At 42.2% G+C, this 21,675-nt stretch overlaps 1 protein-coding gene across 3 annotated transcripts in view; it reads right to left on the bottom strand.

Moving 5' to 3' along the window:
• ARAP3 (ArfGAP with RhoGAP domain, ankyrin repeat and PH domain 3) overlaps nucleotides 1-21,675 on the bottom strand; it is a 345,521-nt gene that overhangs the window by 35,244 nt on the left and 288,602 nt on the right. For all 3 annotated transcript variants that reach the window (XM_082254616.1, XM_082254617.1, XM_082254615.1), the window contains exons 25-31: nucleotides 20,342-20,416; nucleotides 16,408-16,522; nucleotides 14,198-14,326; nucleotides 10,876-11,009; nucleotides 10,008-10,090; nucleotides 8,331-8,366; nucleotides 8,136-8,199 (exon numbers count right to left, since the gene is read on the bottom strand). In XM_082254616.1, coding sequence (XP_082110742.1) covers nucleotides 8,136-8,199; nucleotides 8,331-8,366; nucleotides 10,008-10,090; nucleotides 10,876-11,009; nucleotides 14,198-14,326; nucleotides 16,408-16,522; nucleotides 20,342-20,416 — 636 coding nt within the window. The remainder of the gene's footprint in view (nucleotides 1-8,135; nucleotides 8,200-8,330; nucleotides 8,367-10,007; nucleotides 10,091-10,875; nucleotides 11,010-14,197; nucleotides 14,327-16,407; nucleotides 16,523-20,341; nucleotides 20,417-21,675) is intronic.

Genomic DNA, 21,675 nt, shown 5'->3' on the forward strand with positions numbered 1-21,675 from the left:
TTCATCTATCTTTGCATTCTTCAGGCGTTTTGAACGCCCCATCTTCAATAACTCCACAAACAAATTTTTCACAGTCCAGCAAAAAATTTTCAGACCACTGTCTCTTTAACACATGTAGTTTTTCTCTCTCTTGCAAGATCTCTTTTCCTGCGCACACAGTTTGTGCAGTCACTTGCACCAGACACAACAAAGTTCATCAAATAATTTTGAGACCCCTGTCTCTTTAAAACACTTTTTTTTTTTTTTTTTTGTCAGGATCTTCTCTCCTGCACACATAGATTGTGCAATCTCATGCACCAGATAAAGTTCATCAAACATATGCACTTCCTTGCAGGGATCTCTGCTTATGCCCACTGCATACCTCCACCATATGTGAGGGATTAGCTCGGTGGCGGGTGTGGATGACCCCTTGGGGGGTGCGTTTTCCCAGAGAGGTAGCCGACAAGTGCTTGCAAACAAACAGTGTGGTTTATTAAATGGTGTTTTCTTCACCAGGCTGTATGCAGCAAAACATCCAAAATAAAATAAAACAGAAAATAAATCCTTGCCTCTGTGGGCGGCTACCTTCTCACAACTGGAACCTGCCTAAGTGTCTGTCTCCAACCTACCGTCGGGCAGACTTCCTTGTCCTACAGCGGACACTCAATAGTCCTTTTATAATAGCTTCACAGGGCAACACAGTCCTTTTGTTTCTTTCACATCAACAGTTCGTCTTCTCACCTTTGAGACGTATTCACCCTTGGTTACCGTCCCGGGCACACATCACTCCGGGGGGTCTTCTCCCAGGCCCACACATCCTGTCGGGAGGCACACGCTGACTGTCCTCCTGCTCCCAGCCCACATGGCTTCAGGATGCAGCTTCTGGAGGCAGCAAACAATAGGAATTTCTCTGAACAAATTATAGAGCCTTAACTCCCTCATTCTGAACAGGTGAAGGCCTTTCAACTTCCTGCTGGCTAGCTCTGTAGCCAACACCCTAAATTAATTAATGGACTTTCTAAATCAGGTAGAAATGTATCTCCTTCCTGTGACTACATTCCCAGATTTAGCTGACTTCCTGTTACAATATATATATATATATATATATATATATATATATAAATAAAGGTTTCTTCATACCTATAGGTGAATAATCAACTTTCCAAAATCTGCTCTCCAGCTCTTACATTATCTGGACTACCTGGGTCTAATCTTGGACACAGCCCAAACCAGGAGAAAGTTTCTTCCCTAAGGTCTCATAAGATAGCCCTCAAGTTAAAAAGGAAAGCTCAGTTCACTTCTACATGAGAGTTTTGAGCTTGATGGTTGCCTCATTTGACACATTTTCCTGTGCCCATTATCATTCCAGAGCTCTTCAATCTAACACACTCATGAAGTGGAGCAATGAGCCCTGGCAAACAGACCAAACTTAACTTACTGGCCCAAGGTCCCCAATTCCATCCTGCTTCTCAGCCGCTGGCTTTAACAGCATGGCTGCTGAAACCCGAGTCCTAATGGAAAGCGTTACTTGTGATTCTGTTATGCATGCCTTACTCAGAGCAAGACAATACAACTCCAGCAAGAATTATCATTGCACATGGAAGGTTTAATTTGCCTGGTGTGATGACAGGGAATAATCTATCACTCATATTTTGGCCTTTCTTCAGGCTGGTTTTGATCAGCATCTGGCCCTGAGTACCCTTAAAATATAGGTTTCTACCTTATCCATTTAATTTCAGAAACCTCTTGCCTTAAAACCTCTAACTAAAACTTTTCTTTGGGAAGAAAGGGTCTAAATCCCCCAATTCAACCTCCCGTGCAGTGGTGTATTTAGGTTTTGTGCTGCCCTAGGCCTGACTAATCTCGTGCACCCCCTAATTTAACTATGATCCACCCCTTCCTGTCAAGGCCACACCCCTTCCTGTTTAAGACCCGCCCTGTCATCTGCAAACCACGCCCATTCCTGTTTAGGCCCAACCTCTTCCTCTCTGTACATTACGTCAAATCTGGACGGATGGAAATCCTATTTTCCATCCGTCCAGCGGATCGGATGGGATCGGATGAGAACGGACAGACTGTCCATTCCCATCCGATTTCCCCCATAGAGATGCATGCGGAGACACAGCTGTCCTCCTGCTGCTCAGCGGGGGATCAGCGGCTCGTTTCCCCGCTGAGAAAAACAGAATCCGTCCGACGGACGAATAGTGTGAAAGGGGCCTAATAATTTCACAGCATGTAAAATAAAATTCACCAAAAAAGAACTGGCTCTTTAACTGGAATTTCAGTAGCGCAGGGAGGGTGATGACCTCCCACTATAACACACTGCCAAGTGCCAATACAATGTGATTACTCAAAATAACTGGATCTGATAAGATGCATAAATATGAGATAAATAAATAAAATCACATCCATAAGAGTCCATAAAGTCCATTAATAAAGTGCATAGAGCATTTCAAGGTGCATTCATGAGGAGTCCAAAGTGCAATCATGCAGGATCAATGGTGTGAATTATAGGACCACCCTTGCTTGCCACCACCTTCAGTGCCGCGACACTTTATTAATAATGCACTTTATTAATGGACTTTATGGATGTGATTTTATGTGATTTTAATTATCTCATATTTATGCATCTTATCAGATGCAGTTATTTTGAGTAATGTGGAGCCTGTGGTGGTGGGAGGCAGCATGGGACAGGTCAGGGAGGGCGGGGGCTTTTTTGTCTGGGGGGGGGGCTGCAAAAAATCCCTAGAACATCCATAGGCCTGGGCCTTGTCGGCCTAGGCCAAGATACAGGCAGCGTAGTAATTAGAGCATATTTTGCAGTACATTTTTTCTTTTTTTTTTTAGATTTAATATTATTTTACATTTTTTTAACAGTACATGAACCTTGACAGAATGTAAACTGTTTAATGATTTTTCATTGATTTCAGCATGCATGAAACACTTGATGAAATCACAATGCAACGTCATTAAACAGTTTACATTCTGTTAAAATGTACTGCAGTCAGTGCACAGCTGCAGCACAGTTACATTTTAATTTTATAGTACCTGCTCGCTGCTCCTGCTATCCTGGCCTGGGGGTTCCCGGGTTCTCCTCTGAAGCTGTTCCGTGCTCTGAGACTGCTCTCAGACTCTATCTCCTGCAGTGCTGTCTCTCTCTCTCCTCGTCCTCTCGTCTCTGGAATGGATGTGCAGGGATGGCGGCCGCGCGGAGGAGGGTGGGTGGAGAATTAGGCTCCGCCCCACCACCTAAATTAGGAGAAGCATCTATGGGGACCGTGACACTGTCCCTCCCCTCCCTCCCCCCTGGCAAAGTACGTCGCCGCGACGCCGCCCCTTCAGCAGCTGCAGACTGCAGTGAAACAAGCCGCAAGTGTGTTTACTTCCTCAAGCCGCCGGCCGCCTGGGACTGTCACTGCTTGTGTGTGGCGGAGGGCGGCCGCGGGAAGGAAGGATGCAGAACATTGCAGCGGGTCCCGGGAGGATGGGTTGGGGGGGGGTTCCTGCAGGGGGGGCGGCTTTTTTGCCGCCCCCCGCAAAGTGCCGCCCTAGGCCTGGGCCTTGTCGGCCTAGGCCTAGATACAGCGCTGCTCCCGTGTCACCTTGGGATCTTAAGCTGGTGCTCTCTGTTCTTCAGAGACCCCTCTTTGAATCAATTAGAGACATTCTGTTGAATGACCACACTTGCCTTCCTGGTGGCCATTACATCTGTCAGGTGTGTTTCTGAGCTTGAAGCTCTTTCTTTAAAGAACCCTTTCTTGTTTTGTACAAGTACAAGGAGGTTTTGAGGCCAAAACCTTCCTTCCTACCCAAGATGGTTTCTTCTTTCACCACTGCCAGATGTCTCTTGTGCTTTTCAGCATCAAGCATCTTCTTCCCAGATTTTATCAGGTGGCTGTTCAGACCTCAGCGAGCTAGCTCTGGTGCTTCAAGCTGTTATCAGAGTTTTACCTTTGGGTTTTTTAACCCCTGTTTTTCTTGTGGGCCTGTTGGCAGTTCTGTTTTGCTGAGTTGCTGTCTAACCTTCATTTTATTGCTTGGGTACGTCCCATGGTCCATGAATACAAGTTCTCTGCCCTGTATTATACAACTAAGATAATAGGAATTTTGGCATAACTGTAAATTCCTTATCTTGGAGTATAGTACAATACACATGCCCCACACTTCTTTGTCTAGATCACTCCTCGTTGCTTGCTAAAAAACTGGATTCTCACAGGCTGTGCATGCTTATATTAGTATTCTCTAGGGGCAACCCTAGCAAGTTTTTTGCCAATGTCCAGTACTGGAGGTAGCATGCTCATAACTCATGGCATATAAATACAAGTACTGCATTCTGCACTATACTTCAAGAAAAGGAATTTAAAGGTAATTCAAAATTCCAATTTTTTTAATTTCCAGCAGTGAAAGTACCTTAACTTTGGTATTAGCCTTTTACAGTCCCTGTACAGCAGAGCTCAGCCTTGAAATGTCAGAAGCAACACAATGAGCCAAACAGCTGTAATGTAGTGCTCATGTGCTATAAAGAGACACGCTAATAGGAGAAGGTATGAGTTTATCAGTCTGCTGCTTCTCCTTTCATTGTCCAGTCATAGCCTGGGGGAGGGGCAAGACTTTTAAATGTTACTTTACTTTAGCAGAGAAAAATGAGGTTTCCTGCCCTGCCATGCAGAAGTTTGGTGTGCTGCAAAGCAGCATAAATCTCAGAACTGGATACACATACAGATAAATACTTTGGTAGGTAAAACAGTTCCTTATATGTATTTCATTTGTGTGTTTATTGGTTTGCCTGGAGTTCAGCTTTAAAGTGGTTGTAAACCTCAGACAAGCAATATGAACAAAACATACCCCTCTATAGTGTGTACTTATCTCGATCCAGAGCACTAAGTGTAAATTCTGTCTGCTGCTTCATCCCTCTGCTATCAGAATGATTTACTTCTGACAAGCTTTCCTGACATCAAGAGAAAAAAAGGTGACAGGGAGCTCCAGCCTGTAATTGACAGCCTCAGCCCTGTTCATGTATGTTGTGTGAAGAGGGGGGGTGGGGTGGGGTGGGTGGTGTTCCTTGCCTCCAAACAACTGCCAGTGCTCTCCTTAACTGATCTCTGCAGTGTATACTTCATGCTCCCTGCCCCCTGTTTTCTGACTGCTCAGAAAAGCTATATACATTCTGGACTTTTAATGGATGTAGAGAGGACTGCAGAGAAAGAGGTACAACTTATGTAGGAGGATTTGTTTCATTTCTGTGTATCACATGAGGCCAGTAACTGGAGAGATATGAAGTCCATTATACACGTGTATAGAGGGATTGTACAGGCCAAAGTCAATGACCTTTAAACTGAAATAAAAAGGCACATTTAGAGAAAGTCAGCTATAAATATACATCAAGAGGCCTAATAATAGCAGAAAACAAATTCCACTATCAGCTCTCCACAGGATACTCCACAGGAAACTACAGTTTTTATTCCAGGCAGAAACAGTTATGCTCAGTATAAATTGCTCTCATGTATCTATACATTTGCTTTGTCAGAATATACTGCTACTACCCCCCCCCCCCCCCACCCTCATTAGCTAAAGTAATGTGTGTGCTGCTGTGCCAATGCTTTCTCTATGGGGTAAAGATTGCTTGACAGTACTGGGTGCTCCCTCACACCCATAACATTACCTCCAGCGTTGTATTATGGTAATGAATGATGGGACTTATATTTCCAAGGGAACAATTAAATACTGTATCACATGTATTTGACATTAGTCTCTATACCAATTGTTTCTCCTCACCAGCATTTTAGATCCATTTTCCATGAATTCCACTCATTAAAAACATATATGCACCTGGGACTTCTCTTTCCACTGTGAGCTGCAGCAGTATTTACACTGAAAATCTAACATTTTGCAGCTTACTAGTTCTTAGATGTGGTGTCTGCATTGGGTTTTTTTTAGGATAAGAACATTTTTAGCAAGTACAGAAAAATATGATTTTTGTAGTTACGGTAAAATATGTTTTGGTGTCCAAAAAGTGACACAGGAAAGTAAATCATCTTAGACCAATTGGTTATATTCTATTGCTGCCTTCAGGAGGTTATGATGCTGGCAAACAAAGAAATGTTAAGTCAGCCCTCTAAATACCCTCAACTCTAACCGTCGTGTTTTAGTTTTGTGAATAAGCAGAATACAGGGACAATAAAAAAAGAGGGGTAGGACTGTTCCTCAATAGGCACAAAAATAAGATTTTACAGTGGAGGAGTGAACATAGCCACCCAGAGACAGGAAGTGTGTCAGGTGAAAAATCACCTAGTGAAATGAAAAGACAGAATTCATAGGTGTGCGCAGCCTATTGCATTAGGGTGTGCACCCCAAAGTTTAAATACACATGCATGTGTTTGCCTACATGTACATGGCCCCTTTACATTACTCTCCCTGCTGGCAAAGTGAAATAGAAGTGTGTGGCACTTCTCTTATGGCAGAGCAGGTCCGAGGGAGATCTTTCCCATCTCCTCACTGGCAAACAGAGCGATAATGCTAATGTGCCCTAGGTGATTAGGGTGTGCCCAGGCACACCCGGCACACCCTGTGCGCACGCCTATGACAGAATCCTTAAAGCGAGCGCAGCTACCTCGTCTAAGGACTGGTAAGCTGCAATATACTGCATTTTTGTTTTGAGGTTCATATACACTTTAGGTGGAACATCGGGATTGGTTATTGGATGGAGCTGCACTGTGTATATTTTGTGTCCAGAAGCAGCATTGCACTGTATAAAGTATTTGTTTCTTCTCCAGGATTTGTTGAACAAAACAGCTGTCCACTTTGCACATTGTTTCATTTGGAGTTGTTTACAGGCTATCAATTATCCAGCTTTTATAGCACAGAGAATCATTTAGTCATTACATTACTTTCCCTTAACCACTTGATGACCGCCCACGGTTCAATTACGTGATTACTTTGATGTTAAATACCATTGTTATGGCAGCATAGCGCCGTATTATTTTGTACTTTGGCCAATTCTGCGTCTGATAAAAGTGGTCCCGACAGCAGATTCTCCACAAGATTACTTTTAGAGGCGGAGGGACAGGTGCCCCCCCTTCCGGACGCTTCCTGGTAGTTTGCGAGCTTACCAGACCTGTCGGTAAGCCCGGATCCAATCCGATTAGTCCAGTTCTTGGGCAGGAAGCCGAGTGAGGGTAAGATAGCCCCCACTCAGTCCTATGCCCTTGGAAGACCAGAACGGAGCGATATCTGATGTCACTTCTGCCTTTCGGCCTTAAAGGGATGATTTTTTTTCCTCTTAAAGCAGGGGTGTCAAACGCAATTTCATTGCGGGCCACATCAGCATTATGGTTGTCCTCAAAGGGCTGGCTGTATCTGTTAAACAAGATGTCTGGACTCACCCCTCCCTTACATCACATATTAAGATCCCCCCTCCACCATCAGAAGTCAGGAGTCCCCCACCCTCCCTTACATCACAGTACACCCCCCTTTGTACTGCTGCTGGAAAGAAACTGGGCAGCGGAGCTGGGAAACAGAAAGTGCAGGGTCTGGGGGACCAGCTTAATGCTGAGACCAGGAAAGGGGGAGAGGACAGAGTGCTGCGGCTGCATAAGGAGGCACAGCATCTGTAAGAGGAGTTCTGTCCTCCTCTCTGCTGCCAACTGCTGAAACAAGATAGAGGCAGAGACCAGGCAGCTGCAGGAGAGGCGTGAGGGCCACATGAAATGGCATGGAGGGGCAGATTCAGCCCACGGGCCTTGTGTTTGACACATGTGCCTGAAAGGCAAAATTACTTTTTTTTTTTTTTTTGCTTTTAAAGGTGAAAGAGATCTGGGGACTTTTTGACCCCAAATCTCTCAATAAAGAGGCATGCTTATTTCTATTACAATGGATGTTTACATTCCTTGTAACAGGAATAAAACTGATTTTAAAAAAATTAAATAAATAAAGGGTCAGTGTAAAAATCAAAAACAAAAAGTAAAAGAAAAACATTTATTTTTAAGCGTACCGTCCCTCTGTGCTCGCACGCAGAAGTGAACGCACACGTAAGTGGTGCCCGCATATGTAAACTGTGTTCAAACCAAACATGTGAGTTATCGCTGCAATTGTTAGAGCAAGAGCAAAAATTCTAGTTAATTCAAGTAGTATGCATTTTATACATATTATTTTATTACCTGTGCCTTAAGAATGCTGGTGATCCAGTCCCACATCTCTGCCTGTGTTGTGCAACACAAGCACCTGCAAAATATGTAAAATATATACATGTTTATATCTATACGTGATTTCAGCTTTCAAACAAATATTTTTTCATGAATACTTTAACAATCATCATGAGTTTGCCCAAGTACATGAGCACTCAGAATACTTACAATTGCTGTTTATCCAAGTGTATAGTGAAGCCCCACCTAGTGAAGAAACAAGGAACTGCAATCAGCATGAATAAAATGCAATACACACTGTAAAGCTAATTCAGTAAGGCAGTGCAGAAAATACATTTTATTTTAAAGTGTATGTAACTAAAACCTATACAATGATCTTCCTCTATTTTCTCAATTTAAGTTAGTTAAATATACCAAGAACACTTTTTTAGGAAAGCCTATAAGAGCTAAAGAAAAAAAAACGATTGATCTTCCCAGAAATCTTGTGAGTGGATAACTTTCTGTGTGCTCTGCCTCTGCTGACTGTTATTAGTTCACATCATTCCCAGTTCTCTCAGTTATAGAGAAGAGGAGAGGTGTTCTGTTGTTCTATATCACTTTCTGTCAAACAGTGACAACGTAGCCTCTCTATAGATACAGTACAGTGAGGGTTGTGACCCTAGGACAGAAACCTTTAATTTGCAGGATTACCAGATGAAAAAAAAAAAAAAGGAAACACAGCCCGAGAAGACAATAAATTAATAAAACCTAATCCAAGGACTTGTGAACTGCAAAAAAAAAAAATTGTACATACAGGTTCATCTCTCAAAATAAGAATATCATCAATAAGTTAATTTATTTCAGTAATTCAATTCAAAAAGTGAAACTCACGTATTTTATATAGATGTGTTACACACAGAGTGATATAATTCAAGCATTTCTTTCTTTTCGTTTTGATGATTGTGGCTTACAGCTAGTGAAAACCCAAAATTTAGTATCTCAGAAAATTCGAATATTAGATACGACCAATAAAAAAAGGATTTTCAATACAGAAATGTTGGCTTACTAAAAAGTTTGTCCATGTTCAGTATAGTATGCACTCAATAGTGATTGATGCACGAATTTATGCAAAAGGAGCTCCAACCAAACATTGAGTGCATACTATACTGTACATGGACATACTTTTCAGTAAGCTAACATTTCTGTATTAAAAATTCTTTTTTTATTGGTCTTATGTAATATTCAAATTTTGTGAGATACTGAATTTTGGGTTTTCACTAGCTGTAAGCGGCAATCATCAAAATAAAAGAAAGAAATGCTTGAAATATATCACTCTGTGTGTGAAGCATCTATATAAAATAAATGAGTTTCACTTTTATATTTGAATTACTGAAATAAATAAACTTTTTGTTGATATTCAAATTTTATAAGATGCACCTTTATATATATATATATATATATATGTGTGTGTGCCTGTATACTTTCTTTCTGGGTTTACATACACTTCAACCCATCTTTATTAAAATCAGTTCAATTACAGGAAAAATAGACATGGAATTGACTGTATTGAACTACGCCATTATTTTGTCCGTTATCATTTTTATCATATTCATTGCCTAATGTATGTTGCGCATTAGTTCAACAGCTAAGGTGACATGAGGATAGAACAGGCATGTAAGAGAAAGTATTTAATCTTGAAAATAAAGTTTTGTTTAATTTTTATTTCTCACAAATGACCTAGTTCTTACTTCATATCAATTCATGCCAACACAAGTTTTATTAATATTTTATTCCAACTCTAAATGTAAAGTCCTTATTTTTTTTTATTATGCCCCAGTCTTGAGGGATCAATGCATTTTTTATAGTTTAAACAGTTATTCTTTGAATATGTATAAAAAAAAAACCTACGGAGACGGTGGCTTTACTTTTTTTTTAATTCCCATGTAAACCTTGGCAGTATCAAGAGTCCATTCTCTTTCTGGCTTGGAGCTCTGCAACACAAAATAATTTTAACAGTGAATACAGTGAATATGATGCTTAGGTTAGGGCTTCAGTGGTGATTAAAGCTCTTTGCTACTGAGAGATTTACTTTATGTAACCATGTAAACTAAATCACTAAAAAAAAAAGATTTAAGCATTAACATGTTTATGTAATTCCAAAAGTCAAAATCTGCAGCTTTCTTTTAAATAATGTCTGTTATCCTACCATGAAGGCCTTTGTTTAGATACTTCATGGTATGGGGTGACAACACTCTGTCCCTGTCTCCCAATTGTTCTAATACATTGTCACCTGACCATACAGACTTCCAATGGAGACTACAATTGTCTGTGTCCACAAACACTATGCAAGCATGGTATGTTGCTGTCACTATCAGGAAATCCCTCCTGAGAAATTCCAAGCAGCCATTACTGTAATGCATGTAGACAGGAAATTGGAGCAAAGAGGCTGCAGGAGATCAGAAGCACTGGGATGCAACAAAGTATAAAAAGGTAAAAAAAAAATCTGACATTTTTCTAACTGAATCTTATATGAAAGGAACATTGGTAAATACATTCTAGTAGTGTAACCCTGGACTTAAAGTGTAACTGGCAGAAAAAGAGACACCTTATTAGGGTTAACACATTCACTACTTCTGTTTTGTTATCAAATTCCTTGATTTATGTTTGGTTATACTCAAAAAGAAAAAGCATTAAAGCAAGGAGGAGGGAAGAAAATAAAAAGAGGGGATGAAGAAAAGGCATGCAGAAAGGATCAAATGGGTTTTAGACATTAAACCTTTTTTTCTTTAAGCAGAAGAAGTTTTCGATCCTTGATAACAAAATATCTCTCCTGAAATTTGCTGGCCAGCAACTTTGGAGTTTCTTCTCTGCATTTCAACAAGCCACATTTTGGGCTTTCCCTCTTTGTACCTAAAAGACACATGTACGTTAGTAGTCCCTATGTTTTTTTAAATCTTTATTAAGGGCAAAGATGCATATACATTGAAAGCAAACATTTAAATAACTATGAATTCCTTGAAAGCTTAGTGTGAACCTGTGGTTAGACTATGGACATCACTGACTTATGTAGCTGCAGACACTGTATGCTCAGACTTACAGCAGAAGCACTGAAATTCTTAATGGCCGCTCTCTCGGCAGCTCAGCTCATTCTGAATTAGTAGTGAGAGGGGAAAATGCCCCTTACAGTGAAAGTAAGAATGCCCCCCTTGCAGACAGCAAAAAGAGATCACTAGTGTCGGTAACCCAGAACACCTGGTTGAAAATGGCTTCTCTAATGTAAACCCAGAATAAATGTTTCTGGAGGAGGCAGGAGAATAAGGTAACCTGTTCAGAGAATCTATTAATTAACTTTAAAGTGGTTGTAAACCCTTACATATACTCCATAAAGTGACTGGCCTCACAGAGATGAAACATCCTCCTACATATGTTGTACCTGTCTATCTGCAGTCTTCCCTTCTCTACAGTGCCTTGCGAAAGTATTCGGCCCCCTTGAACTTTGCGACCTTTTGCTACATTTCAGGCTTCAAACATAAAGATATAAAACTGTAATTTTTTGTGAAGAATCAACAACAAGTGGGACACAATCATGACCTGGAAGTGGAACGAAATTTATTGAATATTTCAAACTTTTTTAACAAATAAAAAACTGAAAAATTGGGCGTGCAATATTATTCAGCCCCCTTAAGTTAATACTTTGTAGCGCCACCTTTTGCTGCGATTACAGCTGTAAGTCGCTTGGGGTATGTATCTATCAGTTTTGCACATCGAGAGACTGATATTTTTGCCCATTCCTCCTTGCAAAGCTCAGTGAGGTTGGATGGAGAGCGTTTGTGAACAGCAGTTTTCAGTTCTTTCCACAGATTCTCGATTGGATTCAGATCTGGACTTTGACTTGGCCATTCTAACACCTGGATATGTTTATTTGTGAACCATTCCATTGTAGATTTTGCTTTATGTTTTGGATCATTGTCTTGTTGGAAGACAAATCTCTGTCCCAGTCTCAGGTCTTTTGCAGACTCCATCAGGTTTTCTTCCAGAATGGTCCTGTATTTGGCTCCATCCATCTTCCCATCAATTTTAACCATCTTCCCTGTCCCTGCTGAAGAAAAGCAGGCCCAAACCATGATGCTGCCACCACCATGTTTGACAGTAGGGATAGTGTGTTCAGGGTGATGAGCTGTGTTGCTTTTACACCAAACATAACGTTTTGCATTGTTGCCAAAAAGTTTGATTTTGGTTTCATCTGACCAGAGCACCTTCTTCCACATGTTTGGTGTGTCTCCCAGGTGGCTTGTGTCAAACTTTAAACGACACTTTTTATGGATATCTTTAAGAAATGGCTTTCTTCTTGCCACTCTTCCATAAAGGCCAGATTTGTGCAGTATATGACTGATTGTTGTCCTATGGACAGAGTCTCCCACCTCAGCTGTAGATCTCTGCAGTTCATCCAGAGTGATCATGGGCCTCTTGGCTGCATCCAGTGTTGGGGTAGTTACTCAAAAAATGTAACTAGTTACTTCTGTAAATTGTAATGAGATTACTTTACTAGTTACTGCATTTGAAAAGTAACTTCACTACTTTTTACTTTACTTTCCTCTTTCTTAATTGACTGTGTAGAAGAAGATACATGACACTCTTTCTGCATAGAGTTTATTGTATAAACACAGGCTTTGGGAAAGATGAGAACAAAACCTGAAAAAACAGAATAAAACATAAAGTGCAACAAAAAGTCATAAACGTCATCCCTCTCTATTCTTCGAAAATAACGATTGTATCGCACGGCTTGGGTAACGCAGGAAAGCGCGTTCCTATAGCCTAGTAAAGTAGTGTAGTTACCAATATTAGTATTGTAACTAGTTACTTTACTTAGTTACCAAAAAAAGTAATGTAGTTACTGTAATCAGTTACTTTGTAACTAGTTACCCCCAACACTGGCTGCATCTCTGATCAGTCTTCTCCTTGTATGAGCTGAAAGTTTAGAGGGACGGCCAGGTCTTTGTAGATTTGCAGTGGTCTGATACTCCTTCCATTTCAATATTATCGCTTGCACAGTGCTCTATGGGATTTTTAAAGCTTTGGAAATCTTTTTGTATCCAAATCTAGCTTTAAACTTCTCCACAACAGTATCTCGGACCTGCCTGGTGTGTTCCTTGTTCTTCATGATGCTCTCTGCGCTTTAAACGGACCTCTGAGACTATCACAGTGCAGGTGCATTTATACGGAGACTTGATTACACACAGGTGGATTCTATTTATCATCATTAGTCATTTAGGTCAACATTGGATCATTCAGAGATCCTCACTGAACTTCTGGAGAGAGTTTGCTGCACTGAAAGTAAAGGGGCTGAATAATTTTGCACGCCCAATTTTTCAGTTTTTTATTTGTTAACAAAGTTTGAAATATCCAATAAATTTCGTTCCACTTCATGATTGTGTCCCACTTGTTGTTGATTCTTCACAAAAAATTACAGTTTTATATCTATATGTTTGAAGCCTGAAATGTGGCAAAAGGTCGCAAAGTTCAAGGGGGCCGAATACTTGCGCAAGGCACTGTATATCTGTTAATGTTATTGCACTGATAGTGTTTAGATGGGATGCAGTATATGATCATTCAAAGACTGAAGTACTATAATGCATTAGCTCAATGTTTTCTACTTTACCCCAAATTAAATTCATAGTTGGTACCTTTCTAGACTGTCACTATGGAGGATATTTATTAAAACTGGAGCACTCAGAATCTGGTGCAGCTGTGCATGGTAGCCAATCAGTTTCTAACTTCAGCTTGTTCAATTAAGCTTTGACAAAAAAAACCTGGAAGCTGATTGGTTACTATGCAGAGCTGCACCAGATTTTGCACTTTCCAGTTTTGGTAAATCCCCGCTATCTGTCAAACTTTCCTATCATCTTAGTGTTAATTTGTTATAGAATAGGGTCTCCAAGAAATAGGAACCTGATGTGTCCATGTATGAACCCTGTTCATATGACAAACATGACAATGCACAAAGTCTGGAGTGGCCAATGGAAAAGAACATGTGCGGGATAACTGTTTTAACATAGGACAGTGACAAATTAGTTTTTAGATCTGTGACTATGATCCACCTGTGAACAGACAGATTCCTTCAGCGAATGAAATCTTCTTTACAAGCAGATAAGCAGAGCTAGGCTCCGCCAGCTTGCACCACTGCAGGGCTTGCTCCAGGACTCTCTCCTTGGGATGTAATGGTCTCTCTGTGGAAAAACAGGAATATAATAAATATCCGAGAAGAGTCTTAGCGATTGCTCATCAAGGTTATCATTGCAATTACACGAGATGAAAAGAAGGCATAGCTTTACAATGACCACATTCAAGGGGATTTTAGATGGGCAAAAGCAGCAAACTTTCAGGTGCACTCAGCTTGTAGTTATGTCAGTTAAGCCCCGTACACACTAACCGATTGCCGGCCGTAAATATTCGGCCGACGACCGATCGGCCGATTGTAGGCTTGTTAGTATGATGCTTCCGACAGCCAACAGCGCATTTTCGGCCGAACAGAATCTGTCATGCAGGCTTTAAAATTTTTGTTGGCCAACACCAGAACGGCCGATTGTTTGCCAGTCAGTACAGATTTCGGCCGACAGACAGCAGATTTGCAAGACTGGGCATGCTCAGAAAAGAAAAAAGACAAGGAAAGTTAACCATCACATGACATCACTTCTGCAGTCGGCTGTTGTTGGCCGACAAAATTCGTGTGCAGTCTTTTGCAGTTTTCAACAGACACGACAGCCCTGGACAAAAGACGGCCGATCGTTCGGCCGACGATCAGTACGTGTGTACGGGGCTGTAGAGATGCTTCTGATCTTGTTCCGTCACAGGTGCATCTGCAGGCAATTGCCAGGCCTAAACACCCTCCTGTTGACAGGATGACACGTCATCAATCCTGCCTAAACTCTGACACTAAAGCCCCGTACACGATCAGATTATCGAACGATCTGTCGTCCATTTTTTGTTGCATGCTAGTCTCAAGTTGAAAGTGAAGAGATTACTTTTATACGAAAATACCCATACAACAGAATTCTACTTCAGAGGTGATGTCATGTGTTGAATTGTTTTGTATGTGTTCTTTCTTTGCTGAGCATGCCTAGTCTTGCTCTTACGATTTTTTTCAGACGAAAACTGTACTAATTAAACAAAAATAGGACGTTGTGTTGACGTACGATAAAAACTTTATAGCCTGCACATCCAGTTTTTTATCGTCTGAAAATTTATAATTGGCTGTCGAAAGCACTATACAAACAATCCGAAAATCGGCAGATCGTTTGTCGGACGAAATTTCCCTTTTTTTCGTATCGTATGTACGGGCCTTTAGGCCCCTTTCACACCTGTCCGTTCCGCCAACGGACTCCGTTTTTCTCAGCGGGGATTGATCCACTGATTCCCGCTGAGCAGGTGGATGACAGCTCCATCTCCGCACACAGATCTTAGGTGTCAGATCCCCGCTGTCCTCTATGGGGTAATCAGATGAGAACGGACCGCCTGTCTGTTCTCATCCGATCCGCCAGATGGATGGAAAATAGGGTTTCCATCCCCGGATTTGACGGACAGGATCGGGTCAGATTTCAGCGGACATGTCTCCACTGACATCCACTGCCCCATAGAGATGCATGGGGCATCCGTTCAGCCTTAGACTGGGTTTACATATGCAATTTGGATGCGGGTTTCCCCAGCATTAAATTCGCATGACAGGAGAGTGTGACCGGGTCCCAATGGAGCCAGTTCACACGGCTCTGGGCCCGCCAAAGTCTGCATCTGGAAAGGGTCCTGTGTGTCTTTAGTTCCGATTCAGGTGCGAATTCAGGCAGAAATTTGGACCTGATTTGCACCTGAATCAGTGAACAGGAACGCATCAGACCCCCTGCTGTGAACTGTGGCCGCAGCATGCGTAAACCCAGCCTTAGCATTTAGTCATCCCCTAAAATGAGCCCTGGACACTTAACCCCCCCTAAACACCTTACACCCTAAAACAACCCTCTAAATACCTAATACGTCCAACCATAACACGTATAGCCCTATTACACTTTTAAAAGCTTAGATTCTCAATGGGTATAAAACTAACACAGCTGGCTGCAATACTTGTCTTCAATACAGAGATATCCCTAGCAGTACTTTTTCTCTGCCACTAGCTTTCCAGGTTGAATGATACCCAGCAGCAACTGTGAGCCAAGCCATCAAGGACAGAAAGAGCTATAACTTGGTTCAGTGACAAGCCTGACAATGTTTTATTATCAGCGGTTCTTAAACCAATACGCGTACATTCACCACCTTTGCTTACCCAGTTCACCATTTTCAAAAACTTCATAGGTCAACCAGATGTCTGTGCTGGCTGGAATATTCCTCATATCTAAAACCTGATTGGTTAGTTCTTCTGCAGCCATTAAAGGAGAGACCTAGCAGAGACAGAAAAGTACAATTTGAACCTTCTTAATGTTTATATTAGAAGTTACATACTCAACGTTGTATTTTATGTCCTTTAGCAGTTGTTGATCGGCATGGGTGTCCCTTAAAGTATTGGTAAACTGAGTTTTTTTACAAATAAACATGTTATACTTACAAAATGATTGTACAGAGCTGCCCCGATCCACCTCTTCGGGCCCCTCCCCCCACTGAGTGCCACTATAGCAAGCTGCAGCAAGTGTGGCTTGGCCCTGTCCCTTTTTCACTGGATTTGCCCCTGCTGCTCTCACTGAGTCTGCTGCTCTCACTGCTGGAATGGAGACCGGGCTCAGGTAAGTATCTGGGGTACTGGAGGGAGCTGCTTGTAAAAGATTTTTGCCTTAATGCAGAAAATGCTCTAAGGTAAAAAATCTTTAGCCTTTACAACCACTTTAAGGCCTAGTTCACACTGTTACACTGTGGTATAGTGAGGGGAAAAAGGCGTTTGATCCCCTGCTGATTTTGTACGTTTGCCCACTGACAAAGAAAAGATCAGTCTGAAATTTTATTTGTAGGTTTATTTTAACAGTGACAGACAGAATAACAACAAAAAATTCAGAAAAACGCATTTCAAAAAAAGTTATAAATTGATTTGCATTTTAATGAGTGTAAAAAGTATTTGACCCCTTCGCAAAACATGACTTAGTACTTGGTGGAAAAACCCTTGTTGGCAATCACAGACGTCAGACATTTCTTGTGGTTGGCCACCAGGTTTGCACACATTTCAGGAGGGATTTTGCCCCACTCCTCTTTGCAGATCCTCTCCAAGTCAATAGGGTTTCGAGGCTGATGTTTGGTAACTCTAACCTTCAGCTCTCTCCACATATTTTCTATGGGACTAAGGTCTGGAGACTGGCTAGGCCACTCCAGGACCTTAATGTGCTTCTTTTTGAGCCACTCCTTTGTTGACTTGTGTTTTGGGTCATTGTCATGCTGGAATACCCATCCACGACCCATTTTCAATGCCCTGGCTGAGAGAAGGAGGTTCTCACCCAAGATTTGACGGTACATTGCCCCATCCATTGTCTCATTGATGCAGTGAAGTTGTCCTATCTCCTTATCAGAAAAACAGCCTCAAAGCATAATATTTCCACCTCCATGTTTGACAGTGGGGATGCTGTTCTTGGGGGTAATAGGCAGCATTCCTCCTCCTCCAAAAACGGCGATTTAAGTTGATGACAAAGGGCTTGATTTTGGTCTCATCTGACCTCAACACTTTCACCCAGCTCTGCTCTGAATCATTCAGATGTTCATTAGCAAACTTCAAATGGGCCTGTACATGTGATTTCTTGAGCAGGGGCACCTTGCGGGCTCTGCAGGATTTCTGTCCTTCACGGAGTAGTGTGTTACCAATTGTTTTTTTGGTGACTATGGTCCCAGCTGCCTTGAGATCATTGACAATATTCTCCTGTATAGTTCTGGGCTGATTCATCACCGTTCTCATGATCATTGAAACTCCACGAGGTGAGATCTTGCATGGACCCCCTGACTGAGGGAGATTGGCAGTAATTTTGTGTTTCTTCTATTTGCAAATAATCGCACCAACTGTTGTCACCCTCTCACCAAGCTGCTTGGCAATGGTCTTGTAGCCCATTCCAGCCTTGTGTAGGTCTACAATTTTGTCCCTGACATCCTTGGACAGCTCTTTGGTCTTGGCCATGGTGGAGAGATTGGAATCTGATTGATTAAACGCTTCTGTGGACAGGTGTCTTTTATACAGGTAACAAGCTGAGATTAGGAGCACTCCCTTTAGGCCCCTTTCACACATGCTGTCCGTTTGTCCGATTTTCATCCATCCGTTGACGAATGAAAAACGGACATCAATGTATCTCTATGTAAAAACGGATGACAACAGATGATCATCAGTTAACATCCGTTTTCATCCACTTCCGTCAATGTCCGTTTTTTTGAATGGATGAATGCCCTATTTTTCATCCGTCAAAAAAACGGATCGGACGAAAAACGGATGACAACGGAAGAAAAACGGATGACAACGGATGAAAGATGGATAACAACTGACGAAAAACGGATGACAACTGACGAAAAAAGGATGAAAAACGGATGAAAAACTGATGAAAAATGGATGAAAAACTGATACGTTTTGACGTGACTGAACTGAAGAACTGAACGGACCGTATCTGTGAAAGGGGCTTTAGGCTTCTTTCACACGGTCCGCCTCCGTAGGCGGATCCGTGTTGCTCAGCGGGGATCTATCCGCGATCCCCGCTGAGCCGGCGGATGATAGCTCCGTCTCCGCTTGCAGAGCGGAGAGGGAGGTGTCTCAGCACCCGCTGCCCTCTATGGGGGATCGGATGAGAGCGGACCGCTTGTCCGCTCTCATCAGATCCGATCCGCTCCGATTACTGAACGGATGGAAAAATAGGGTTTCCATCCGTCCAGATTTCAGCACAGGATCGGATGTGGATGGCAGCGGGTGTCAGCGGAGGTGTCTCCGCTGACACCCGCTGCCCCATAGAGCTGCATGGAGGATCCGATCAGATCCGCCTAAAAAACTGACAGGCGGATCTGATTGGACCGCCCGTGTGAAAGAGCCCTTAAGAGAGTGCTCCTAATTTCAGCTCATTACTTGTATAGAAGACACCTGGAAGCCAGAAATCTTGCTGATTAATAGGGGATAAATTACTGATTTCACTTATTAAAATGCAAATCAATTTATAACTTTTTTGAATTGTGTTTTTCTGGATAATTTTGTTGATTTTCTGTCTCGCAATGTTAAAATAAACCTACCATTAAAATTATAGATTGATCATTTCTTTGTCAGTGGGCAAATGTACAAAATCAGCAGGGGATCAAATATTTTTTTCCCTCACTGTAACACATAGTACCATGCATTCCTAATTGCACCCCAATGTACCTCTCCAACAGATTTGCGTTGTACTGTACCACAATGCAGGGTAACACACTACCATGCATTGTTGTGTGCTGCATTGCAAAAAAAAGTACATGTACCTTTTTTGGTGTGTTAGTATACCCATTCAAATGAATGGGCTGCTAATACGCAAAGCATATTAGTGCATTAAATAACACATGTGATAACACACAGCAACAGTGTGAAACCAGCCTGAGGCTCCATTCACACTAGTGCAACTCCAAAGTTGTGAGATTTTGAGTGCAACTTTGATGCAACTTGACACTCTCTGGCACTCAAGTCGCAAGAAAGTCACATCAAAGTAGTGCAGGATACTTTTTAAAGTCGTTGGAACTTTAAGTCGCATAGACTGGAATGGATGCCATTGAAATCAGTGGGCTGTGACTTGTTACGTGACTTTATGTGTCCAGAGTCACATGATAAGTTGCACTAGTGTGAATGGAGCCTTAGGAATCCCATAATTAGCTTTTTTAACAGATCAGCTAAGCAGACACAGGTGCTCACTCTGGCTTTTGTTTCTTTGACTACCCCTGAGGGACCCTTACAAAAAGAAGACAACTAGCTGCCTATTTTATAACAACATTTCTGGGAGTGTGTTTCAGCACAAAATCATTCTGGAAGTCAATGGCTCTGAAATTCTGGTTTAAATGTCCATGGTTACATGCACTCATGTTTTAGGTACAAAAGAGTGTAAAGATTGAAAATGTGATATTTATGACATTTAAAAAGTCTTTTCAGGGTTGCCCATAAAGGCCAGTAAACAAAAAACATTCAACCTTTATGGTCTATTTGGGTTGGGGACACTCTAAAAAACCTTGGATTTATACATGCCCCTACAGTATGTTACAGTTCTATATCCTATTATGGTTTATTGATCACTGACCTTTAAAGTGACACAACAGTCTTGTTCTTTCCTTTCCAAGTAAACCTCAATAATGAGATCTCCGGCTTGAGACAGCTGTTTAGAAAAAAGTATATTTTTGTATTAGATGTTTTTTAGATTTTTTAGATGCGGTTTCCTGTTACGTTTTGCGTTTTTGAACATGCTTTTTTGGTGCGTTTTTGCATGCATTTTTTTTCTCCCTAACAAATTGTGAAATTGCCAGCAAAGAGAAAATAATAAAAAAAAAATGGCATGCTGTCGTCCCTCCCCCCCCCCCTCCATCTATACTAGGCCCTTTGGGTCTGGTATAGATTTTGAGGGGAACCCCATGCCAAAATGAAAAAAAAATGGGGCGGGCCGGGCCCCCCCAAAATCCGTAACATACCTTTATCTGAGCATGTAGCCTGGTAGGCTAGGAAAAGGGAGGGGAGACCGCAAGCGCCCCCCCCCCTACTGAACCATACCAGGCCACATGCCGTGAACATGCCCTGCCCCAAAGCACCCTGTCCCCATGTTGATGGGGACAAGGGCCTCTTCCCCAGAACTCTGGCCTTTGGTTGTGAGAGTCTGCGGGTGGGGGCCTATCAGAATCTAGAATCCCCCTTTAACAAGAATCAGGAAGCCCCCTAAAACAGATCTGCAAAGAATACCCAATCGCATGGAAGGAAAATAAAAAAACAGCATTTTTGCATGCACGTGATTGGATGGTGGAAGTCAGCAGAGCCTTCCCTCATTTACTAAGCTCTGCACTTGCAAAGTACATAGTCTGTTTGCCTTTAGTAAATCAACCCCAAAGTGTAACATGCCCCCCCCCCCCATAGCTAGCATAGCTAGCACTGGTGTTGGTGAGGGACTAAACTATCTAGCACAACATAAAGTGCACCTTTTTCTGTATGAAGAAAACACACATTGAGTCTAGGTAACCAACTACTAACCCCTCTAAAGCTAATAAACTTATGGTGCCCAGAGTTCAACTTTAACCACTTGCCGACCGCTCACGTTGAGCCTAGTGCGGCAAAGTGGTTCATTATCGTCCAGCCGGAGGCTCGCTCCCGCTGTATTCAGTCACAGCGGGAGTTGGGCCAGGGGAGGAGCGGCGGTAATCACCGCCGCTCTTCCCCGATCGTCGGGGATCGAGTGTGGAGATCCGCCCGCTTGTGTAAACAAAGTGGGTGGATCTCCTAAGTGACAGGCAGGGACAGATTGCAGGATTCAGCATAACTGAACCTGCGATCTGTGCCTGTGTCACACAGTCCCCTCCCCCCACACACGTCAGTAAGCACCAGGCATACATTAAGCCCTTGATCACCAATAAAAGTTAACCCCTTCCCAGC

This window comes from Pelophylax lessonae (genome assembly GCF_965119305.1).
Source record: "Pelophylax lessonae genome assembly, chromosome: 4".
Classification (NCBI taxonomy): Eukaryota; Metazoa; Chordata; class Amphibia; order Anura; family Ranidae; genus Pelophylax; species Pelophylax lessonae.